We start from the raw sequence: 23,441 nt of genomic DNA on the forward strand, positions 1-23,441 counted from the left end.
AACCTTGTGGGCCTACAAAAAGACGATGACAGCAGGATTTGAGCAGCCAGGACTCCTGGGTTCTCTCCCCGGCTCTGGGAGGGGAGTGGGGTCCGGTGGGTTAGAGCAGGGGCGGCTGGGAGCCAGGACTCCTGGGTTCTCTCCCCGGCTCTGGGGTACATCAAGTACGCCAAGGAGCAGGAACTGTGTCTCTCCACTGCACCCATGGAAGGGACTGCGGGGGGGGTGAGGCCCAGTTTGCGGGGAACCAGGGACAGCCCCCTCCCCTCCCAACCCCACTCATCCGCCGCTCCGCTTTTACCATCGCTTCTTCTCATATTTCTCCTGCAAGAACTCCTTCACTTTCTGCGGGTCCCTGGAGTCCGGGAGCAGCGACGTGCGCGGATCGAAGGAGCCCAGCCAAACCTTCCGGCAGGCCTAGGGCCAGCAAGGCTTCGTTAGACAAGGGAGGAGGGGAGCCAGGACTCCTGGGTTCTCTCCCCAGCTCTGGGAGAGGAGTGGGAGCTGGGGGATTAGAGCAGGAACGTGGGAGCCAGGGCTCCTGGGTTCTCTCCCCAGCTCTGGGAGGGGAGTGGGGGCTGGTGGTTAGAGCAGGGGAGCTGGGAGCCAGGACTCCTGGGTTCTCTCCCCGGCTCTGGGAGGGGAGTAGGGGCTGGTGGGTTAGAGCAGGGGAGCTGGGAGCCAGGACTCCTGGGTTCTATGTACAATGGGCTCTCCCTGGCCGCTCACCTCGTTGCCGCGGGACTGCAGGAACAGCACTTCGGACTCGGTGAAGGTGGTCATGGAAATGGATTTGACGCGGTGCGGGGGGTTCAGGCCCCGGCTGCAACAGAGACAAGCATTACAGACCTGGCCAGACCCCCCTCCCCGAGCCGGGGAGAGAACCCAGGAGTCTTGGTTTCCAGGCCACACGCTCAAGGAGAATCAGGCTGAGGCCGGGGAAGTCCCAGGGCGCCCCGTGTCCTGGCCGTGCCCCTGCGGGCAGCGCCCCTGAATTGCTGACGTGGGGGATTGTCCGCCGGCAGCGTTATGAAATGCTCAGCGGGTGAGACTGGCAGCCCCTCGGGGGGCGCCGCGGGCATCGGCCCTGCGCATCTCTGGACGTCTCACCCGCCACGTAGAGTCGGGGGGAAGGCTGGGGCCAGCGTGAGACCCCACGCCATGGAGATGGCAGGAGGACTGGAGCAGGAAATGGGGCTGCAGGAGACACCCCCCCCCCCCCCGGTCCCCCGTGAAGTGGGGCAGGAAGCGTGGGATCAGATTGGGGCTGAGCTGAAGGTGGGACCAAGAAGCCCCGCCCCTTCCCTGGGCCCACCCCTGCCATAGCCCCGCCCCCACTCCCAGGCACCCGTGCACGCCGAAGCCCCGCCCCCTGTCCGTAGCCCCGCCCCCTCACAGAGCCCCCGAGCAGCCCGCGCGCACGAAGCCCCACCCCCTGTCCGTAGCCCCGCCCCCTCAGTGCCCCCAGCACGAATCCCCGCCCCCTGTCCGTAGCCCCGCCCCCTCACAGCGCCCATGAGCAGCCCGCGCGCACGAAGCCCCGCCCCCTTACAGCGCCCCCTCACAGCCGCGCGCACGAAGCCCCGCCCCCTCACAGCGCCCCGAGCAGCCCGCGCACACGAAGCCCCGCCCCCTGCCCGTAGCCCCGCCCCCTCACAGCGCCCCCGAGCAGCCCGTGCACACGAAGCCCCGCCCCCTGCCCGCAGCCCCGCCCCCTCACAGCGCCCCCGAGCAGCCCGCGCGCACGAAGCCCCGCCCCCTGCCCGCAGCCCCACCCACTCACAGCGCCCCCGAGCAGCCCGTGCACACGAAGCCCCGCCCCCTGCCCGCAGCCCCGCCCCCTCAGTGCCCCCAGCACGAATCCCCGCCCCCTGCCCGCAGCCCCGCCCACTCACAGCGCCCCCGAGCAGCCCGTGCACACGAAGCTGCCCAGCGTGATGTCCACGTAGGTGACGCCGCGCTGGCCGCACTCGAAGCAGAGGCGGTTGCCGGGCCCGGAGCCCACCAGGTCCCGGACGCGGCGGGACCAGACCTCGGACTCCGCGTCCCGCGGGGCGCCGGGCTTCCTGCCCCCGGCCCCGGCCGCCATCAGCCCCCGCCCCTCCCGGCTGCTGTCAGCGGGGCAGCGCCGCCCGAGCGCACTGCGCAGGCGCCAGCTCCGCGTTTCCGCGCCAGGCGCGTGCGCAGTCCTCCCACCTGTTTCAGTTACTCGCCAGGGCGCGTGCGCCGCGAACTAACTGCTTCGCCACAGCGCATGCTCTGCCGCTCCGGTCTACTGCGCATGCGTTTGACCCGTGGGGCGGCACGTGACCACTTCCCCTGCCGCCCACGTCGGCTTGTGCGGCTGCCCCAGTTCCTGCGCGCTCTTCTGCGCATGTCCGAGAGGGCTGCCCGTTCCCTCGCTTTTTTAAGGCGCATGCGCCAACCTCTCCTGAGGCGTGAAGAAGGCCCTGACCCCGCCCCCAAGCGGCGTGGCCCGCGGGCTCACCAACGTGGGCGGGGCGTCAGCAACCGCCCCCACGCCCGTTCCAACCGTCCTTCCCGCCAAAACAGCTCCCTGAGCCCTGCCCCTCGTCTGGTCCCCCAGAGCCCTCTCCTCGGAGACCCCAGGGTCCCCATCTCCCTACTGGGGTCCCTCACCCCCCAGAGAACCAGGGCTCTGCCCCACTCCCCCCAGAGACCGCCCACAGGGTCCCCATTGCCTCCCCAGAGACTCCCCACAGGGTCCCCATCTCCCTACTGGGGTCCCTCACCCCCCAGAGACCCAGGGCTCTGCCCCACTCCCCCCAGAGACCCCCCACAGGTTCCCCATCCCCTCCCCAGAGACTCCCCACAGGGTCCCCATCCCCATCTCCCTACTGGGGTCCCTCACCCCCCAGAGACCCAGGGCTCCCCCCAGAGACCCCCCACAGGGTCCCCATCCCCCTACTGGGGTCCCTCACCCCCCAGAGACCCAGGGCTCCCCCCACTCCCCCCAGAGACCCCCCACAGGGTCCCCATCCCCCTACTGGGGTCCCTCACCCCCCAGAGACCCAGGGCTCCCCCCTACTCCCCCAGAGACCACCCACAGGGTCCCCATCCCCGCCCCCCCACTCCCCAGAGACCCAGGGCTCCCCCCACTCCCCCCAGAGACTTCCCACAGGGTCCCCATCCCTGCCCCTGCACTGGGGTCCCCCACCCCCCAGAGACCCAGGGCCCCCCCACTCCCCCTAGAGACCCCCCCACAGTGCCTCCAGCCCCCCCAGAGACCCAGTGCTCCCAGTGCTGTACCCAGAGCCCCCCCACTGGGCCCCCAGCCTGGGCCCCCAGAGACCCAGCCCCCCCCATGATTCCCCACCCCCCAGAGACCCAGTGGCTCCCAGCGCTGTCCCCCAGAGACCCCCCACAGGGCCCCCAGCCCTGCCCTCCCAGAGGCCCAGCGGCTCCCAGTGGTGCCCCCCAGAGCCCCCTCACTGGGGTCCCCAGGCCCTCCCTCCCAGGGACCCCCAGCCCCTCACTCCTAGAGACCAGGGTCCCCCCACTGGGGTCCCCAGCCCCTCCTCTCCAGAAACCCAGGGTTTCCCCACTGGGGCCCCCAGTCTCCCTCATGGGGCCCCTAGCCCCTCCTCCCAAGAGACCCAGGGTGCCCCCCCGGGGACCCTAGTCTCCCCCCGCAGGGCCCCTTCCCCCCCAGAGACCCAGGCCCGGTGCCGGATGCATTTGCTAGGGCGGGGGTGCTGGGAAGAGAGCCAGGCAGGATTCATCCCCCGGCAGTTCCTTGCGGAGCCCGGCCGGGGTCCCCCATTGCGCTTGGAGCGGTACGGAGATGTAAGTCGTCTGGAGGAGCGCTCCGCGGACTGATTTCACATCTGGAGCTCCTGACAGCCAGGTGGGTCCTTCTTCGCTCTCTGCCCCCAAACAACTGCGTTGTAGGTTTCTAAAGCACAGCCAGACTTCTGCCTCCCCCCACAGGTGGCTGCATGTCAACCCTGTCCATCTATAAACAGCTGTTTTACCTCACCCCATTGCACCTCAGCGCTAGGCAAGGGATCCCTGTATAAACAGCCTCCCCACCCCAGAGACGGTTGCATCTCAGCACCAATGAAGGGATCTCCATATAACCAGCTGCCCTGCCCCAGAGGTGGCTGCATCTCAGTGCCAGGAGAAGTATCCCTGCCACCCCCACTCAATTGTTGCTGCATCTCAGCACTGGGCAAGGGGTCCTTATTTCTCAAGCATCTCTGGATTTGTTTTTCAATCGAAACCTGCCTTCGAAGTGCAAGAGATTATTTGGGAAAACCACAATCACCCCTGTGGTTTTCTTTGGAGGCGGAAAGACACCAAGGTGGACTTGACAAGGCAATTCGGGCCTGTTTATCCAGCTTGTTGCCTTCAGAAATGCAATGTGGTGCACGGAGCGGGTATGCGCCGTTCCCATTTTATCTGTACGAAGGGAAAGGACTGAACGCTTCACACATTTGCAGTGTTACATTTCGCAGCCCCCACTTTGCAGGGGGGTGGAGTAGGCGTGGTGAAACACGCGAGCCCTGGTAATGAGCCTGGTTTAAGGGGATTCTTGCAAAAAGTGTGCCCGCTCCTTGTTTCACTTGCTTGCTGTCATTCTGGGCCTTAATCATTCAGGTTTGGGATATCCTTCAGAGAAGGTTATTTGTTGGTCTTGATTTCTCCGGCTTGGCTGATTTTGTTGCGAGTTTTTTAGCTAAACTGTTTGCTTCAATAATGGAGAGACAAGCTGAGAGAGGTAAATGGAGAGACAAGCTGAGAGAGGTAATATTTTGTATTTCTTCTTCAGTTCTGGGGAAGCTTGAAAGCTCGTCTCTCTCCCCAACAGGAGTTGGTCCAATAAAAGATTTTACCTCCCCCACCTTGTCTCGCTAATCTCCTGTGGCCAACACGGCTACAGCAACAACACCACAGAGGCATTGGTGGTAGCACGGACTCCGGTCCCATCTGTGCTATTGCGTCCTGCTCTGGGCAAAAGCAGTGGATGCTTCTGGAGTCCAGAGAAGAACAACAACAACAACAAAAAGCAATTATTACAGTCAGTGACTGTTTAATTAATGCTCCATTTATAGCTTTGGGCCCGGTGTGCAGATTAGCTTTATGCAAGTATCTCAGTCCCCAGAGCAGTGGAAGGATCAAGCCTACGATCGGTGCCAGCCAAAGGGGTGCAGGGAAACTGAGGTAGGAATATGTGTGAGGGAAGGGAAAGATGACCCCAGTTTGTTCTGCCTGTGCCAGCCACCTCGGATGTGCTGTCTCCTCACCCATTTACACGTGTATCTGTCTCCTCACCCCCACGCGTCTGATTGAAATTCACCGCGAGGCTGCCACGGAGGAAGGAGCTAGTCCACCTCTCTAGGCAGTGTTCTTGTGAAAATGAGGCATTCTGGGGAGCGAGGGCAGACATGTGATTGAAACACACTGGGCTGGTGGCATGTTGGAGGGACATCCCTGATTGCTCAGTGAAAGCGTGACTTCACTGCAACCTGCACTCGTTCAGTCTAGTGGAGGACAGAACAAGAACCAGTGGCTGCGAGTTAAAGCCAGACATGTTCCAGTGAGAGACGAGGCACCAATTTTTAACAGCGTGGGTGATTAACCATGGGACCAAACCCCCCAGGGGGGCAGCAGGGGCATCTCCATCTCTGGATGGCTTCCCATCCAGATTGAGCTTTTCTGAAAGATGCTTTAGTCCAGCACAAGTGACTGAGCTGAATCTGGGGTTAAGTGGGGGACGTTCTCGGATGTGTGCTGTACGGGAGGTCAGGGTAGGTGTGATCTGATAGAGGAACTAATGCTGGCTGAGACGGATTTGGGAAGGAGACACACAGACACACACACACACACACACAATTAATGAATTTGAAGGCCAGCAGGGACCAGGCCAGTCTACCATGCTGAATGGCACAGACCAGGGAACTGCTCGGAGTGAATCCCCTGGTGGAACTAGAGCAGAGCTTTGTAACGAACATCCCATCTGGATTTGAAAATGGTCAGTGACGGGAAACCCTCTGTAGCCCCTGGGAAGTTGTTCCCCTGGGTTGTTCCTTGCCCTGTTAAAAACATGCACCTCTTTTCTGCTCTGAATTTGGTCCGCTTGGCAGCCTCAGAAAGACGCCGGGTCCCGAAATCAGAGCGATTGTGTTTCCAGTGGATTTTTCTGGGGGAGAGAAGGAAGTGCGGAAGGCTGAAGTATTCAAACGCTTGCCCTCAACCTGTCGCTCCTTTGCAGGCTGCCTCTGGGGGCTTCTTTTCTCTCTCCTGCTTTCATCGCTGATTACCATCAAAGCCAGCCCTCCGTACAGCAGGGTCCTGGCTGGGGACAACGGTTGTGCTGAGTAGGCACATATGGAAATGAGGAGCAGGTTATAGGTAGGGGACAGGAGCGGGTGGGGCTCGGATGTCTCTTTGTTTAGGTGGCCTGAGTGAAACAGGGGGAACGCATTGCCTGGCTGAGTTACTAAACGCTTTCAGATCCTACCCTGGGAGTCTAGTCAGATTTCAGCTCCAGACTGGAGCCTGCAGCGCACACTTTACTCCAGCACATGGGATTGGGCTCTGTACAGGGAGGGGAGGCCAGACTGGATGGTCTCATGGAGCTGTCTGGTCTTAGGCTCTAGGAATCCCTGGAGCTGTCAGGGGCTTGGCTTCCCCCAGTGCCCGCTTGGTGTGTGCTGGGGTCCTGTACTCACGCAGTCAGCACAGGCCCAGGAGTGGGAGACTCAGCCCTCCAGCTCCGTCCCAGGGGCTAGGATTGCTCTCCCCTGGGAAAATCAAAGCCATAGCCAGGCCTGGGGCCCAAACGGGCTCCCACTGGGTCTAGCAGGAGTCTACCTCTTCCTGGCTTCCAGGTGCCTACGAGGAAAACCTGTCAATAGGAGCCGAAAGCGAGACAGTCACAAGTTCAAGTGACTCAGAGCTGCGCCAAGCAATGGCCACGTGAGCAGCTGGCCAGAGCTCCAAGGGGCAGGCCCCCCCCCCGACCTGCAGGGCAGGGGCTGCCTGAGCTGTGCTCCTCTTCTTAAAGCCCTGTTTGAACCCACAACAGCTCCTTAACCCTCTCCTGCCCAGTGGAGAAGATCCTGAGCCCAATAACTCTAGAGAAAACCCTGACATTCAGGGTGTCAAACTGCTCCCAACAGCATCTGTCACGGAGTCCCCGGGCGATGCTCTGGAGCTGCTCCCTATGAAGCCAGGCAGGACTCTGGGGCAGTCTCCTCTCTGGGAGCAGCCTGTCTGAAGGACACACAGCTCACACATTTTCCCCCTTCCTGGGTCTGACCTCAGAGCATTCAGCCTCCTCTGCCCCTCCGTGTGCTTCCCACAGCGAGTCCGCCCAGGTGGGCTCCTGGGGCGGCCAGAGGGTCCTGCCCCCCACCTCCGCAGTCAGACGGGACTCTCAGCCAACCAGTAACACATAAGGTTTATTAGACGACAGGAACATGGTCTAACACAGAGCTTGTAGGTGCAGAGAACAGGACCCCTCAGCCGGGTTCATTTTTGAGCCAGACAACCACGTCTCCACTTCACTCCATGTCCCCAGTCAGCCCCAAACTGAAACTCTCTCCAGCCCCTCCTCTCTGGGCTTTGTTCCTTTCCCGGGCCAGGAGGTCACCTGATTCCTTTGTTCTCCAACCCTTTAGCTCTCACCTTGCAGGGGGGAAGGCCCAGGCCATCAGTTGCTAGGAACTAGGGTGTTGGCCATTCTCTGTGTCCAGACCCCTGCACACCCCTGCCCTCTAGGACTCTGCAATGATCATACACCCTTACCCCACCCCCTAGAGACTTAAGAACTGCACAGGGGAAACTGACGCACCCCGACACTATTCAGAGGAAACATTAAGAACAGTCCCACTTCCTCACATCTCTCCCCCCTTCGAGACCGAACTGAGCGGGGTCACTTTAGCTGGTGACCTGGGGAAGTTTGAAGCCACCAACGTTCCCATGGATGCCCCAGCATCTCTCCCGTTCCTTGGTGGGAGTTACACCAGGCCCTTCCAGTTTCACGCCCTCCCTTAGGTCGGGGGTGGTCGATAGCACTCGCAGGCTGCATGTGGGAAGGTTTATGTGGCCTGTGCCCTTTTGCCACCCCAAACCCCCCGGGGGTCAAACTGGGATCGGGTCTTCTCCCAGCGCTCCAGTCTGGAGGGCTGCAATTCAGGCTCTCTTGGTTAAGAGCCCCCATCTTGACCTGGGCCACATACTGTTCACTTACAGAACTAGCATGGAGACATTCCTTTCTCAACAACCTTGTCTCCCCAACAAGCTGGCAAACAGCCACTTGGTTATAGGACTGTTTAACTTTCTTAACAGCTTTCACTCCATCTGAGACCTTCTCAAAGCTATCCACGCTGGATCTTTCAACAGGAAAGTCAGTGGCTTCATTCACAACAGAAAATTTCTGGCAGTTAGGAACGGAAACTTTCTTGATTAAATTACTTTCACACCCTTCAGTGGCAGTAAACTGCTTGCAAAGACTCCATGAGGATTCCTTTCCCTAGGGCTTTTCTATGCAACAATTCACCCCTCACAGAAATTCTGCCCTTACCCTCTTTACCTAGGGCTTGCTCGAGAGGAACACTTTCCTGAGCAACAAGAGACTCTTTCTGAGTCTCACTTACATCCAGAATCACCTCTGGCCCATCAGGCGGATTCCTACACAATCCCCTTTCAGGCAAACTCACAGACTTCCGAGATAAAAGGTCAGAAGCATTCTCCTTCCCTTTGCCACACACAAGTTCAGGAATCTTTTCCTTCTTGCTACAGGTTTCCACACCCTCAGTAGGTAACATGATCAAATCACCTTTCTGCTCTCCTTGTGCCCTGGCTAGGATCTCACCCTGATTAGACAGAGTTGCTGCATCCTTTCCCAGCCACACACTAGCAACAGGCAAAATACAAGCACCAGAATTGTCTGGTCTCTGGGATTTTGCATAGACACTAACTGGGTGCGACCTAGTTACAGCACCATTCTCCCGAGCAGACACAAACTTAGGACCCTTCCCTTCCTGGGCTTTAGCTGAATCCAGAACCAACTCTGAGACAACTGCACTATTCTCAACCATCACAGGCTGAAAGGCCCCTTCTGTCTGCTCCACAGACAAAGAAGAGCCGGACACACTTTCTCCTTGACCAGACACACAGCTTCGGATCTCTTTCCCCTTGTCCCAGCACACAAGGCTGTTCGCAGACAACTGCTTGGAGATCAGGGTAGCTCCCTCCATAGGCAAGTCAATACCCCTGACAGTCACAGGCACGTTTCCTTCACTGTCACAATTCTCCCCCCAGGTAACAGGTAAGGTCCAGGGACACTCGTCTTCCACTCTCCTCGCCTTCCCACCCTGCTGACTATCCTGGTCTATCCTGCTGACTAGACACAGCCATCAGCTCACAAGGCTGCCTAGGCTCATCCAAACTTTCCTTACCAAGCACCTTGCCACTCCCAACAGATCCCCTGCCCTGCCTGTGTCTCCCCCCACTCAGCTGGGGTCTCAGCTCCCACTGTGCTCAGCGCTGCCCTTGCTGTCCCAGTGGGGGCAGGCAGCGAGCTCGCTGCTTTTCTCACAGCATCAGAGCCAGCGGGAGTCCCCTCTCCGGTGTGCAGGGGGGTGGGGAGCATCTCTCTGTCCCACCCAGCCCCAGGGGTCTGGTTGCAGGCAGGCAGGTAGCCCAAGCCTAGCAGCTCCTCCCCACTGCCAGCCATGTCATCTGCATTTTCACTGACCATTTCCCTCTCCGCCAGTTGGTTCCCTGGATTCAAATTCAAACCCTTGGCCGTTACAGGAGCAGGGCCTGGATCCTGTCCCAAAGAGAGACAGTTACTCCCCAACAGGGTCTCACAGCTGATATCCTCGAGAACCCCAACGGCCAGCCAGCCCCACCTCTCCTGGGTCTGCACAGGGATCTGGGCCATAGGCAGGGCGAGGGGCTTCGTCCCTGGGACCCTCACCCAGCTCACACAGCCCCTCAGCATCTGAGACTGCACCACCAGGGGCCTGACAACAGTTCTCTCTGTCCCAAGATCTCGCCACCCCAGGAATGTCTCCCCATTGACCATCACCTTCCGCTCCCACTGCGGGTCCGAGGGGCCTGGCCCCAGGAGACTCCACACAGACATATCGGTTGGGACCAGGAGTGGGAGCCTGTCCACCTCCCCACCCATCTGGCTGACGGAGTCTATGGCCTTGGGACACAGCAAGGGAGCTAGACACCGGGGCTTTTCCGCAGGGTTCCCCTGGTTCAAATCTCCAGCCTGCTCAAAGGCAGTGAGGTGGGCATCCACATCCCCCCACTCCTTAACCAGGGGCAGCAATTTAGTCTCGAGGTTCCCTGCGGAAATGGCCCCCCGAGGTCTATCCCCACTCACCCCGGGGAGGTCCCCTAGGCCTCTCCGCTCCCCCACCGCCAGTTCATGCTGCTGCTGCTTCTGCAGCTCTTTCTCAGGCTCTCGCTTTCTCTCACAGTCCTCTTGCTCTCTCGGACTCAGCTCCAATCCCGTCCGTCTCCGATCCCCCGACGGGGAACCCGATTGTGAAGAACCTCGTCTGGTCCGGGACAGGAGTCTTAGGGATGCCTGGCTCTCTCTCCAGCTGCTCCCAGATCCTGCTATAGCCCCATTTGGGGTCAGGAATCTATTCCTTAGAGCGGTCCTCCTCCTCCAGCTGCACGATTAACTGTGCTTCGGTGAACTTTCCGATGCTCAACCCTCTCTTTCTGCACAGGGTTACAATGTCCTTCTTAAGGAGACGGTGACAGGCCATCACTCCGCTCTTCCCAAGTTGTTGTGGACTCACAGGCCTGTGTGCTCTCAGCTCCCCATGGTTTCCAGGGAGAACCCCTAGTGTGCCAGCCCTTCTCGAGGTCACCCCCTCTTTCCCAGGGTCGAGCTGCAGACTCCTCTGCCCCGGGACCGCTCGCTGCAATCCCCAGGGGAACGCTGTTACTGCACAGTCCTTCTCGCTGGTCACACACTCCCAGGGGTTAACCGCCCCCCGAAACTGCTCCTCTCTGAGCCTTCTGCATGCCTGGTCCTCGTCAATCCCCCTTCGTTTTACTGCTCCCCCGTCACTTACTGCAGGAAGCGCTATCCACAGGGTGCAGTACATCCCACCGCTGCCACCGGTTGTCACGGGGTCCCCGGGCGATGCTCTGGAACTGCTCCCTATGAAGCCAGTCAGGACTCTGGGGAAGTCTCCTCTCTGGGAGCTGCCTGTCTGCAGGACACACAGCTCACCCGGCTTCCACCTTCCTGGATCTGACCTCAGAGCATTCAGCCTCCTCTGCCCCTCCATGCGCTTCCCCCAGCAAGTCCGCTCAAGCGGGGCTCCTGGGGAAGCCAGAGGGGCCTGCCCCGTAACTCCGCAGTCAGATGTGACTCTCAGCCAGCCAGTAAAACAGAAGGTTTATGAGACGACAGGAACATGGTCTAACACAGAGCTTGTAGGTGCAGAGAACCGGACCCCTCAGCTGGGTCCATTTTGGGGGCAGTGAGCCAGACAACCCTGTCTGCCCTTCACTCCATGTCTCCAGCCAGCCCCGAACTGAAACTCCCTCCAGCCCCCCGCTCCTCTGGGCTTTGTCCCTTTCCCGGGCCAGGAGGTCACCGGATTCCTTTGTTCTCGAACCCTTTAGCTCTCACCTTGCAGGGGGAAGGGCCCAGGCCATCAGTGGCCAGGAAACAGGGTGTCGGCCATTCTCTGTGTCCAGATCCCTGCATACACCTGCCCTCTAGGGCTCTGAAATGATCATACACCCTTCTCCCACCCCCTAGATACTTAAGAACTGCACAGGGGAAACTGAGGCAGCCCCACACTATTCAGAGGAAACATTAAGAACAGTTCCGCTTCGTCACATCGGGTCCCATTGAGACACTGAGAGGGTCGTTGTTAGACTTCAGAGTCAGTGGACCATTGAGATGGCTGGGGTCTCTCTGGGCCGGTAGGAGGGGAAAGATGCTTTAAGCCCCTTACACGCCACTTCCCATGTTTCCCTGTGGGAAACAGAGAATTTCCGGCCCCCTTGCAGAGTGCAGGTGTTACTGCGTCAGTCACCCTGGGGGCAGCTCCCTCCTCTCATAGAGATGGGCTCAGGCTCTCTGCACATTCAGGCAGCATCACTTTGTCAGTTACCCTCGGGGCAGCTCCATATGCGATTGGCTCAACTTCTTTTTTAACTGGAAGCCCAAATCCCAGCTGGACTCGGGGTTCCGCCCGTCAGCCTCCCTGCCTTGAATGAAAGAAATGCCATTCTGTGGACAGAGAGGGTAGTTAGCTGCTTTCTCTTTTAATAGTGCACAGAATCACTTTACAAAAGAAATACCCCTGCCCCCAAAATAAATAATCCTAAATACAGAGACAATTCAACACTTGGAATCTTGGTTTTTGGCAACACACGTGTGTTTGTTTTTTCAGTGACCCTATTTTAAATCCATTGTCATTGTCCTTTTTTCTACAGCCTCAGGAGCTCCCTCAGCAGAGACCACGCCCCAGCACAGTGGCAAAGCAGCTTGCCTAGGCTGGCTGGAAAGAAGGGTAATTTGAGGAACAATCCTTCACTTGTCTCTGGATCCCAAAGCACTGTAGGGACAGACGTCAGGCCTCGCCAGTGCTGCGGTGCGGCGAGAGGGGAAACCGAGGCACCAAGAGGTGAAGCGACCTGCTGGGGGTTGCACAGTGAAGCAGGGGTGGAGCTGGGTTAGAACCAAGGAGTCCTGAGTCCCCATCTCAATTGCCGAACCCACCAGACCATACTCCGCTCCCAGTGCTGGGGACAAAACCCAGGAATCCTAATTCCTAGCACCCCACTGATCTAACCACTAGTTATCACTTCCCTCCCAGAGCTAGGGATAGAACCCAGGAGTCCGGAGTATGAAACCCACCTCCCTTGGTCCAGAAATGCAAAGAGAAACCAAGAAGCCACCTCTTCATAATGCTGCCAGCGTAACAATGTACATTGGCTTTTGTTTGTATGGCTGCCTACATGTGGCAAGATAAGGCTGGGGTGATGGAATCCCCCCATCTAATGTCGGAGGTAACACTTGTGTGTGGGGTGGGAGATTATGGTAGCACGAATCCTCGCCTTGTCCTTTGGGATAGGAATGGAGTGAGGGCAGACACAAGGCCCCAAGGCACCTGCGCTGGGCACCCACAGGAAGCAGGATTTTCGTTCGGTGGGAAATTTCGTCATTCTGAAATCCCTTTTCCTTCCAGATCAGAATGAAAACCAAAGACTTTCTAATTTCCCTGCTAAGTGAAGCTTGGGGAAATCATTTCATTATGATAAAACGGGAATGTTTGTTTCAATTTTGACTTTTGATTTTTTCATATTACGATTTACACTCTAGAACAATAAGACATCCCTATAATTACAATTTAGAGAATCGAAGACGAAAACATTTAATTTCAACCTGACTGTTTCAGAGTTACACCATTTATAAAATAATTATGATGCTGTTATTTATGCTGTATTTGTAATTAGTCTAAAATTGAAAAAAGCCAGAATGTATCGTAAATAATAATAGTATTTTAGAATTAAAATTGATAGTTCAATCTAAAATTGAAAAAAGTCAGATTGAAACCATTTTTATTTAAGATTCGATCATAAATTACATGTAGGCTTGGGAGAATTCCATTTTTATTTGTTAATAATTTTGACAGATAATGTTTTTTTAGGCATTTTTGCATATTATTGGTTTAAATGTTCGCAACTGCACAAAATTATGGATTATTTTTTCAATGTTTATTGCTCTAAATTTTCACGGTTGTGAGAAAGTATGGAGGATAAGATAATGGGGGGTTCAGACAATAATTAATGACAGTAGCGGTTGAGATTCAAAAAGTTAAAGCTTTATAACTGTTAAAACATAAATTGTCAACATCACGTGAAAATATACAAAGTAAATACCGTCTAACTTGAATAAATTCTCAAGTAGCATTTTTCTCACTTTGTCTATCTGTAAATTTTGACTATCATAGATGGAAATATTTTTTCATTGGCTTGTTTGTGTCTGGTGAAATCGATGTTGACCAACATTTACCAATAAATATCGAATCCTTATTTATAATACCTATTATAATGTGAAATAAGAAAACATTTTGTTTGACGTTTGGCCTTTTTGTTTAAATATTATAATTTATAGTATAATATAAATAGCATTATATATAATTATAGTCTATATGAGCTAAAAATTAGATTGAAATAAGTTTATAATTATCTGACATACTGTCCAGTTGTTATATGTAAACACAAAGTCAAAATTGAAACAGTGTTCCTATTTTAGCTACAAAATTTTTTAAAATGTTAGATTATATTATTCTAGTTACTAATATCATCTAAATTTTTAAAAATCTGTCTAGCTAAAGTAGAAACATTGATTTCAAGTTTATTTTACAGATGACGATCACGTGTAATCTAAGCTGAAATAAAACAATTTGAATTGAAAACTCCAAGGGTTGCACTACCTGGCCTCACCCAAACACCGGAAAGGAAATGTCATCCAACCAGACGCCTGCTCGTGGGAAGTACAGCATTTTTGGATGGAAAAACCAGTCCCTCGGGCAACCGCTGAGCAGGTCCTCCCGGAAGGGGCGTGGAGCTGGGACTGCGGATTCTCTCTGAAGCACGGCCCCGGGGCTAGATTTTTTGGTGCCTACCTGCTCTTCTAGGAAACGAGGTGAGTGCTCTGGTGTGTGGAGAGGAGGCTGTTTGTGCATTTCATGTGTGTTAGCAGCTCACACTCCAACCCCAAGGCTCCGCCCCAGGCCCAGCTGACTGCTAGCACGTGTTCCGCGTTTGGAGCCGCCCATGTGTTCAGAACACCGCCTCCTAGTGAAGATGTGGCCAGAGTGTGAAGTGTGTCATGGGCTGGGAGGATCAGTGGGGCCAGCCTCCATGTCCTGCTCTCTGTGTGTGTCAAAGCGAAGCCGCGTGCTCCTGTCTGACAGTGGGGCTAGCGAAGGGTGCTGCCCTGTGTGCCGAACGGGCAGAGAGTGGGAGATCTGGCCATGTGGGCCTTGCATCCACAGCGGCATGGCTGAGGCCTGTCCAGGGGAAGTTGAGGCACAGAGCAGTGAAAGTGGCTTGCCTGAGGTCACACAGTCCGCCAGGGGCAAAGCTGGGTACAGAACCCAGGAGTCCTGGCTCCCAGGCCCCCCGGCTCTAATCCACTAGACCCCACTCCCCTCCCAGAGCCAGGGAGAGAACCCAGAAGTCCTGGCTCCCAGCCCCCCTGCTGTAACCACTACTCAACCGTCCACTACAGAGCAGTGAATCAAGGTGCATTTAAAATAACCCTCTGCTTTACATCTATTCCTCCAATCCCGGAGTTTCAACTTCTCCTTTGAAACCTTGTCCGGAAGAGAGACAAACCCCGTTCTAAACTGGCCCCTGACCAACCCAGAACTAAAACCGGACCAGCCCCCCCGGAGCGAATCATTTGCCTTTGAAATAGATTGGGGCAGAAAGGAAGCAATCCGGCTGGAACGGAAAACCCTGCTTTATGCTTTATTTGTCTATATAAATTACCCGCCCACCCCCCCCCCCCGAGCCCCGCCCCAGCATAAATATTTTGCAAAGCATTTTCATCATCTCGTTACACTTGAGAGAGCCCCCCCCCATCCCGGCGAGTTACTTAAATATATCAAGGGGGCGGCAGAACCCAGGCATCCTGGCAGGAGTCCACCCCTCCGCCCCGCAGCAGTTGGGGTCCGGAGAGCGCGCCAGCATCCCAAGTCGGTCCAGCCGTGTGTCTAAAAACGCTAACGGGACTTGGCGGTTGAGGAGGACTGTACCCACTGTGGGGCCAAAGGGGAGGCGTTGGGGGGTCAGTGGGGCAGAGGGCGGGGATCAGTAACCCCCCCCGGAGAGCTTTGATTTTTCCCCCCGACCCCAACCATCAAACCTGGTCACCCCAGTCTTGTCCCTCTTCCCCTTACGATGATGGAAAGGCAGCGGTGTGGGTGCGCCTGGCACCGGTAACACCTGATTGTGACCCCCACTCCAGATCCAGTCCAGGGGCAGCGGAAAGGGGGCGATGGTCCATCACCGCTGGGTGTCCCTCCCACTTCACCTCTGATCCAGGCCTCGCTCGCAGTCCAACATCCCCAGCTTGGCCAACCGGCTCTTTCCAGCCGAGGGGTCGCCCCCCCAGGAGAGCGGACGGGTCAACAGCCAGCAATTCACCCCCTCTGCCCCTCCCCGGCTACGGGGGGCTGCTGTCCCCGGCCGGCCCAAGGCAGTGCAGTGGGGGTGTGGCAGGGTCCACGCGGGCCGTGCCCCCGGCGTCATATGGCCGTGTCCCACAGCACCGTGTGCTGGCGCCGGCAGGGCGGCGTGCCGCCCTTGCGGCTGTCCGTGGTGCGGCGCCAGCTGGGGAGGATGGGCATGCTCTCCTGCTTGCACAGGCTGCGCTCGGGCCGGTGCCGGGCTTTGATCTCCTTGCAGACGCAGCGCTTCCGCTCGATCACCTCCAGCAGCTTCCCGTCCCGCTCCTGGGCACCTGGCGCCACCCCGGGCAGGGGCAGGGGTGGCAGGCCCTGCCCGCCGGAGGAGAGAATGAGATGGGCCGCAGAGCGCGCCCCAAGCCCCCGCTCGCCCAACGCACAACGAGGGGGTGGGATCTCCGCAGCCCCCCCCCACCTAACCCACAGCCCCCGCTCTTCTAGCCCGGGGCTCCCCCAGTGACCCCCCCTACCTCACCCACAGCCCCCGCTCTCCTAGCCCGGGGCTCCTACAGTGACCCCCGCCCCCCCCCCGGTACCTCACCCACAGCCCCCCCTCTCCTAGCCGGGGACTCCCCGCAGCTCCTCCAGTGACCCACAGCCCCTGCTAGCCCACTCCTGGGCTCCCCCCAGCTCTGCCGGTGCCCCTTACTCCTGACGCGCAGCCCCCTGCTAGCCCAGCCCTGCACCTGCCCCCAACCCTTCTGATGCCCCTCACTCCCGACCTGCAGCCCCCTGCTAGCCCAGGCCTTGCCTCTCCTTGCCCCCCAACCTCTGCCCCTGGGTGCTGGATACCTTACCAGGCTGGTTGCGTCTTTGGGGTGGCTGCACAGCCTTTGCGTGTGAATCACGGTGTGTCGCACCCCAGAGGTGGAAGCTGACCGGCCCAGGCGGTAACCCCCGGTGAGGTCTGGAGAGTGGGAAGCCAGGAGTGAGATGGGTCACCCTGCCCCGCCCCCCCATGGCACAGAACCCACCACTGAGCCCCCGGCCAGCCCCCCACCTCCCTGCAGCACAGAATCCCGTGTGACCACATTGGGATTCACTCTGAGCCACAGGCGAGCGCTGGCTCCCACTCCCTTCCCAGCGGAGCTCACCTCCCCAAGTCCTTGCCCAAACCCCCGCCCTGGGGCAGCCGCCCTGTCCCACTTCCCTCACGGCGGCCGGGGGTACCTCCGTTGCGGTGGCAGGCAGGGAAGGTCTGACATGGCACAGGCAGCCCCGTTCGGCAGCCTGGCATCTTGGGCACCATCCCCTCGGGTCCCGGGGCCCGGACGGGGATCCCCGACAGCGAGGTCCCTACCAGGGCTTTCAAGTCCCTGTCCGGCTTCAGCTGCACCTCGCCACTGCCGTTCCAGACCCGGGCGCCCTCCGCGGGCTCTGCCAGGGCAAAGGACAGGGTCAGAGGGGAACGTGTTCGAATCCTCCATCCCCTGAGCCAGCCAGTCCCTGCCCTGGGGCCGGGTGGGAGCCGGCGCCCCCAGAGGCGACAGGCCCTGTGCCCCATTCCCCGCCCCTCCGAGCCAGCCAGTCCCTGCCCTGGGGCCAGGTGGGAGCCGGAGCCCCCCAGAGGGGACAGGCCCCTGCCCCATCTCCGCCCCCCTGAGCCAGCCAGTCCCCATCCTGGGGCTGGGGGGGGGGAGCCGGCACCCCCCAGAGGGGACAGGTCACATGCCCCATTCCTCGCCCCCTTGAGCCAGCCAGTCCCCACCTTGGGGCCGGCGCTCCCCAGAGGGGACAGGCCCCATGCCCCATCCCCAATACTCACTCTCTGGCTCTTTGCCTTTCCGGTTGCTGTAGAGTCCCTTCCTCTGCAGCGCCCAACCCATGCCCAGCATCTCCTCGTCGGCGCCAGCCACCACGTGGGAGCAGGCCATGCTGGCGAAGGCCCCGCGGTCCTGCAGCTGGAACTTCACCACGGGCGGAACGGCCTTGGCCCCGGCTCCTTTGACGCTCTCGTAGGCCGGCGGGCGCTTCATACCCCCGCAGGGGGCTGGGTAAGTCCACAGCATGCCCAGGGGCGGCTCGGGGCGCGGGGCCGGCTTGCCGGCGGGCACGGTGGCTGGCCGGGCACACAGCATCCCGTGCAGCACCGAGATCTCCTTCTCCGTCTTCTGCTCGGCCGGCAGCCCTGCGTGGGTGGTGACTTTGACGGCCGAGTACACCATGGTGTAGGACACGGCCGGCTTGTCCTTGGCTGGCTGGGGCACGGGCAGCATAGAGGGCAGCGGCTTGGCCGGGGGGCAGATCATGCTGTGGGAACTGGGCAGCTCCTTCTCCGCCTTCTGCTGCCCAGTGGGCTGTGGGGGCAGCGGAGTGGAGTGGCTGCGGGCGCGGCCGGAGGGCACTAGGGCTTGGTGCCCTGGTGGATGGGCTGCAGCCGGCGCTTCCTTGGCGTGGCAGGGCACAGGGAGTTTGGAGGCGGCCTCCTGGCTGCCCGCTTTGTAGCCCTTGTGCCCCGTGCCCTGGGGGAAGGCCAGCAGGGGCGGGCGGTGCTGGAGCAGGTTGGGGAAAGGCGGGGGGATGTCGCAGGGGGAGGTCTTGCCCATGTCTGCCTTAGCCTGGCGCGGGCAGGGGGAGGCGGGCATGCCGTTGGCCTCCTCAGGCAGGGGGTACTTCATCTCCTCGTAGATTGCCTCACTCTCGTCAGAGTCCTCCTCCCCTGCTGGGGGCGGCGGCGGCTGGGGTGCCCCGGTGCCCCGGAAAATGTCCCCCACCATCTCGATATAGACAGGCTCCTCGTCCTCGGGGTCCGAGCCCTTGGCGTGGCCGTGGGAGAACGCCCGGCTAAACCGTGGCGGTGCCCCGCCGCCCATGGGGGTGACTAGGGGGCGGCTGGAGTAGGTCTCATCGAAGGAGACAGAGAGCTGGGTGTTGGGGCTTCGCTTAGGCTTCTGGGGGGGCACCTTGCGCCCCAACTCCCGGTTCTCGGAGAATGACTTCTGGGGCCCTGGGAGAGGGAGAAGGTAGAGCTCAGACGCAACCACCTCTGGGGCGGGGCGGGGCAGCTGGTTACACAGGGACCCCTCACCTGGCTCTGAGATGCGGCCACCTCTGGGGTGAGGCACAGTGGCTGTGTAACGCCTTTCACAGCAGCACTGCCCCACTGTTTAGGACTGGACAGGAACGCTGGGTTTGACTGAGGCTGTGGTGGGGGGTTGAAGGAAGTTGGCCAATCGCTGGAGCGGAGGTTTGGCCCGGACCCCGGGGTTCCCACCCCAGCTCCAGGGAAGAGAGCCACTGGCCTGTGCTCCTATGTCAATTAACAATAAGCAGCACAGTGCCCTCTAGGAACACGCCAGGGCATCGGGGCTGGCTCTGCCTACCAGGGGAGGGTGACCCCCTACTGAGCCCCCACCCTGCTCCCTGCAGCATAGCACCCCCTAATGGCCCACAGGAGAATGCCCCCTTACCCCCCCAGCTCCACCAGTCCAAAGGCCTCACCGGTTTTCTTGCCGCCGGCCGGCTCTGCCACCCGCCCCTCGCCTGCCATGCTGAGCTTGGTGCTGGGGTGGCGCTTGGGCTTGGCTGGGGGCTTCCTGGCACCGGTGGCCCCCTCGCCGTTCTCCACGCTGCCCACCGAGTGGCAGGAGAGGGAGCGGGGCGCCATGCCGCTAGCGCAGGGGTGTGGCGCGTGCTCCTGCGAGGCCGGCATGGTCATGAAGCCCATCCGGAAGTGGCGGCGGAAGGAGGCCACATCCCGGATCTTCCCCGCTCCTGGGTCCTTGGTGGAGCTGTGGGGACACAAAGAGCAGGAGGTGAGGGGGCGCAGGACACCTGAGTCCTAGCGGTGGCTACTGGTAGTTGTAACAAGGTGGGTAGAACCGCATTTGCAAGACCGTTGCAGGTGCCGTGTATACCAGTAGTTGCAACAATGTGGTACGGCCGGGCAGTAAACAGTGATTGCAACTAGGGGTGTCTATGCAGTGGTGGATTAGTTTTGGGGGGCCCTGGGCCAGAAAAAGTGGGGGCCCCTCCCCATCCCTTCCACTGGCAATCCCGCTGCCTGCCCCCACAGGACTCCTGCTGGGGAAATGGGTAGGGGTGTGGGGTTTTGCCCTGCCATGCCAGCCAGGGAGCGGGGTTGGGGCACGGGGGCTTGTCCTGATTGGGGCACTCTCAGCGGGGTGCCCATCTTTCTGGGGGCCCCAGGCATGGGCCCTGTGGGCCCAGTTGCTAATCCACCACCATGTCTATGGACTCCAGCTGGATTCTTGTGCCACTCCCAGCATGCATTGCATCTATCCAACACTGTTGCAACCGCTGTTCTAGCCTGCACCCGAAATGCCTTGCTGCTGCGGCTGAACCTGGGCCACGTTATTGCATGACGTTGAACCGCTTCAGGCCTTGTTCTGCCATGCACTGGAACCTCATTGTGACAGCAACTGGTCTCCATCCGACGCCCAGCGCCCCAGGGAGGGGTCCCTGTGTAACCAGCTGCCCCGCCCCAGAGGTGGCCGCATCTCAGCGCCGGGCAAGGGGTCCCTGTGTAACCAGCTGCCCCGCCCCAGAGGTGGCCGCATCTCAGCGCCGGGCAAGGGGTCCCTGTGTAACCAGCCGCCCCACCCCAGAGGTGGCTGCATCTCGGCGCCGGGTGAGGGGTCCCTGTGTCACCCGCTGCCCCGCCCCAGAGGTGGCCGCATCTCAGCGCCGGGCAAGGGCTCCCTGTGTAACCAGCCGCCCCGCCCTGGAGGTGGCTCCATCTCAGCGCCAGGCGAGGGGTCCCCTTCCCTCCCAGAGCCGGGGAGAGAACCCAGGAGTCCTGGCTCCCAGCCCCCCTGCTATAACCCACCAGCCGCCACTCCCCTCCCCCATAGAACCCAGGAGTCCTGAACCCCGCGTACCCCTTTTTTGGCTCCTCGTCCTTGTGCTGTCTCCACTCCAGCTTGCTCTTGCGGTAGAGCAGATTCATGTCGCCGTGGGGTGGCCGGCGGGTCTGGCTCAGCGCCCCGTAGGCCAGGCTGCCCCGCTCCTCGATGAACTGCAGGAAGGTGGAGATCAGGGCCTCCTGGGGGCTAGTGGTCATCTTCCCTTGGCCCAGGTCCAGGGGGGCACGGGGGAGCCCACCAGGGGGCGCTGCTGGGGGGCAGAGACAGAGTGTTAGAGGGGGAGTGTGCACCATGAGGAGGGCTGGGAGGTAGTGGTGAGGGGTGGGAGCCAGGACTCCTAGGTTCTTTCCCCACCCATACAGGGGCAAGCCAGACCCACACCTCTGATTCCACTGGACTCCTGGGTTCTATCCTCCCCTACACCCACTGATCAGAACCCCCCAGACTCCTGGGTTCTATCCCGAGACCAGAACCCCCCGGACTCCTGGGTTCTGTCCCCCCCCCCAACACCCGCAGGCCAGAACCCCCCGGACTCCTGGGTTCTGTCCCCCCCCCCCCAACACCCGCAGGCCAGAACCCCCCGGACTCCTGGGTTCTATCCCCCGCTTACACCCACACGCCTGAACCCCCCTTTGAACCATCCAGACTGCTGGGGCTGGGCCATACCTGAGGCACCTTGACGGGCGGCAAGTGTGTTGGATTTGGGGGAGATGTGGAGGGCGGCGGGATTGGGGGCGTCTGGATGAACGGCGGGGTGGGGATGGCAGAACGTGACGGGGAGCAGAGAGGGGAGACCCACAGTTGCCCCCCACAGCACCTGGGACGTGGCTCCTGCGCAGCCTGGGGTCGAGTTATCCAGGGGGGCAGGAGTGGAGGGCGGGGGGCATGTCTGGTCCCGAGGCTCCAGTTGGGGTGGTGGGAGTCCCCGGTGCCCCCTGCTGGCCAGTGCTGATGGGGGTTCCCCGGCGCTGCTCCGGGCTGAGCTCAGGGGGGTCTCCGGTCCATGCTCTGTGCTGGGCGCTGCCCCGGCGGATCGGGGGGTCTTCTACAGGCCTGGCAGAGAGAGGGGGGTCACAGGGGCCTGGGGTTCCCTCTGCTGGCCCCCAATATCCCATCACCATCCCGCAGCCCCCAACAAACACCCCATGCCCCTCAGTAGCACCCATTGCGTGCCCCACGGCCCCCAACAAACACCCCATGCCCCTCAGTGACCCCCAGCACCCCATCGTGTGCCCCACAGCCCCCAACAAACACCCCATGCCCATCAGTGACCCCCCAGCACCCTATTGCGTGCCCCATGGCCCCCAACAAACACCCCATGCCCCTCAGTGACCCCCATCACATGCCCCACAGTCCCCAACAAACACCCCATGCCCCTCAGTGACCCCCATCACATGCCCCACAGTCCCCAACAAACACCCCATGCCCCTCAGTGACCCCCCAGCACCCCATCGCATGACCCACAGCCCTGCCCTCAGCCTCGTGATCATGGCTGGAGCCCCCTGATGGAGCCTGGGGGGAGACTTAGATTCTCTTGGATCTCCCCCAAGGAGGGGCTACCGGGGGGGATCTGGGCTGCCTCCCACCCCCCCAGTGCTCACCCCCAGCCCCACATCTCCCCCTCCCTCCCCTTTCCAATCTACCCCTCCCCTGCCCTATCTCCCCCTCCCCACACACTCCAATTGACCCCTTCCCAACCCCCCCCATCCACCACCCCACCCCTCCCAGGCCGCATCCATCCCAAACATCCCTCTGTCCTCACCTCCGAACCCCTCCCCGCATCCCTCCATCCATCCTTACCTCCCTGTCCCCTTCCCAGCCCCCCACAGCCATCCCTTCCCAGCCCCCACATCCCTCCCTCTCCCAGCCCCCCACATCCGGCCCCCGAGGCCCCCCTTCCCAGCCCCATCCACCTATCCCTCCCCTCCGAGCCCCCCACATCCATGCTTCCCCTCCCGGCCCCCCACATCCAGCCCCCGGGGCTCCCCTTCCCAGCCCCATCCCTCCCCTCCCAACCCCCCACATCCTTCCAACCCCCCACATCCACCCATCCCTCCCCTCCCAGCCCCCCACATCCAGCCCCCGAGGCTCCCCTTCCAAGCAACCCACATCCACCCGTCCCTCCCTCCTCACCCCCCCGGGTCCCGCCCGCCCCCGGTACCTGCCCGGCCCGGCTCCCCCGGCTCCGCTCGCCCCATCCCGCTGCCGCTGACGCAGCGTCCAAGACACGCGGCGCCTCCCCCCGAGCCGAGCCGAGCAGCCGGGGATGGAGAAACCGGGGGGGGGGGGGGGATGGACGGGAGAAAGGCCGGGGCGGAGGGAGACAGCGGCGCCCCTCACATCCAGCCGCCCTGCCCTGCCCTGCCCTGCCGGTGCCCCTCACTCCCGATCG

General features: G+C 60.3%; 2 protein-coding genes and 1 long non-coding RNA gene across 6 annotated transcripts in view; 1 reads left to right on the forward strand and 2 right to left on the reverse strand.

Moving 5' to 3' along the window:
- AGFG2 (ArfGAP with FG repeats 2) overlaps nt 1–2,121 on the reverse strand; it is a 3,884-nt gene extending 1,763 nt beyond the window's left edge. The window contains exons 1-3 of the mRNA XM_074941081.1: nt 1,896–2,121; nt 730–823; nt 302–417 (exon numbers count right to left, since the gene is read on the reverse strand). Of these exons, the coding sequence (XP_074797182.1) occupies nt 302–417; nt 730–823; nt 1,896–2,089 (404 nt within the window). The 5' untranslated portion in view covers nt 2,090–2,121. The remainder of the gene's footprint in view (nt 1–301; nt 418–729; nt 824–1,895) is intronic.
- A 1,604-nt stretch (nt 2,122–3,725) lies between these two features.
- On the forward strand, nt 3,726–14,668 carry LOC141978841 (uncharacterized). The gene is made up of 3 exons (XR_012636432.1): nt 3,726–3,868; nt 12,457–12,533; nt 14,395–14,668. It is a non-coding gene; the product is annotated as an uncharacterized LOC141978841 (long non-coding RNA).
- A 906-nt stretch (nt 14,669–15,574) lies between these two features.
- On the reverse strand, nt 15,575–23,317 carry NYAP1 (neuronal tyrosine phosphorylated phosphoinositide-3-kinase adaptor 1). 4 transcript variants are annotated; one of them, XM_074941125.1, is made up of 8 exons: nt 23,211–23,317; nt 21,867–22,102; nt 21,065–21,296; nt 19,665–19,954; nt 17,989–19,170; nt 17,394–17,600; nt 17,021–17,130; nt 15,575–16,535 (listed from the first exon to the last, which is right to left on the reverse strand). In XM_074941125.1, the coding sequence occupies exons 3-8, from the start codon at nt 21,244–21,246 to the stop codon at nt 16,284–16,286; spliced, it is 2,223 nt and encodes a 740-aa protein (XP_074797226.1). In that variant the 5' UTR covers nt 21,247–21,296; nt 21,867–22,102; nt 23,211–23,317; the 3' UTR covers nt 15,575–16,283. The 4 variants fall into 4 exon arrangements, with proteins under 4 accessions (XP_074797226.1, XP_074797227.1, XP_074797228.1 ...); XM_074941126.1 differs by having other exon boundaries at nt 21,065–21,299; XM_074941127.1 differs by lacking the exons at nt 21,867–22,102; nt 23,211–23,317 and adding an exon at nt 21,716–21,763.
- Between the last annotated feature and the right edge of the window lie 124 nt (nt 23,318–23,441).

Source organism: Natator depressus, chromosome 28 (assembly GCF_965152275.1).
Source record: "Natator depressus isolate rNatDep1 chromosome 28, rNatDep2.hap1, whole genome shotgun sequence".
NCBI lineage: Eukaryota > Metazoa > Chordata > Testudines > Cheloniidae > Natator > Natator depressus.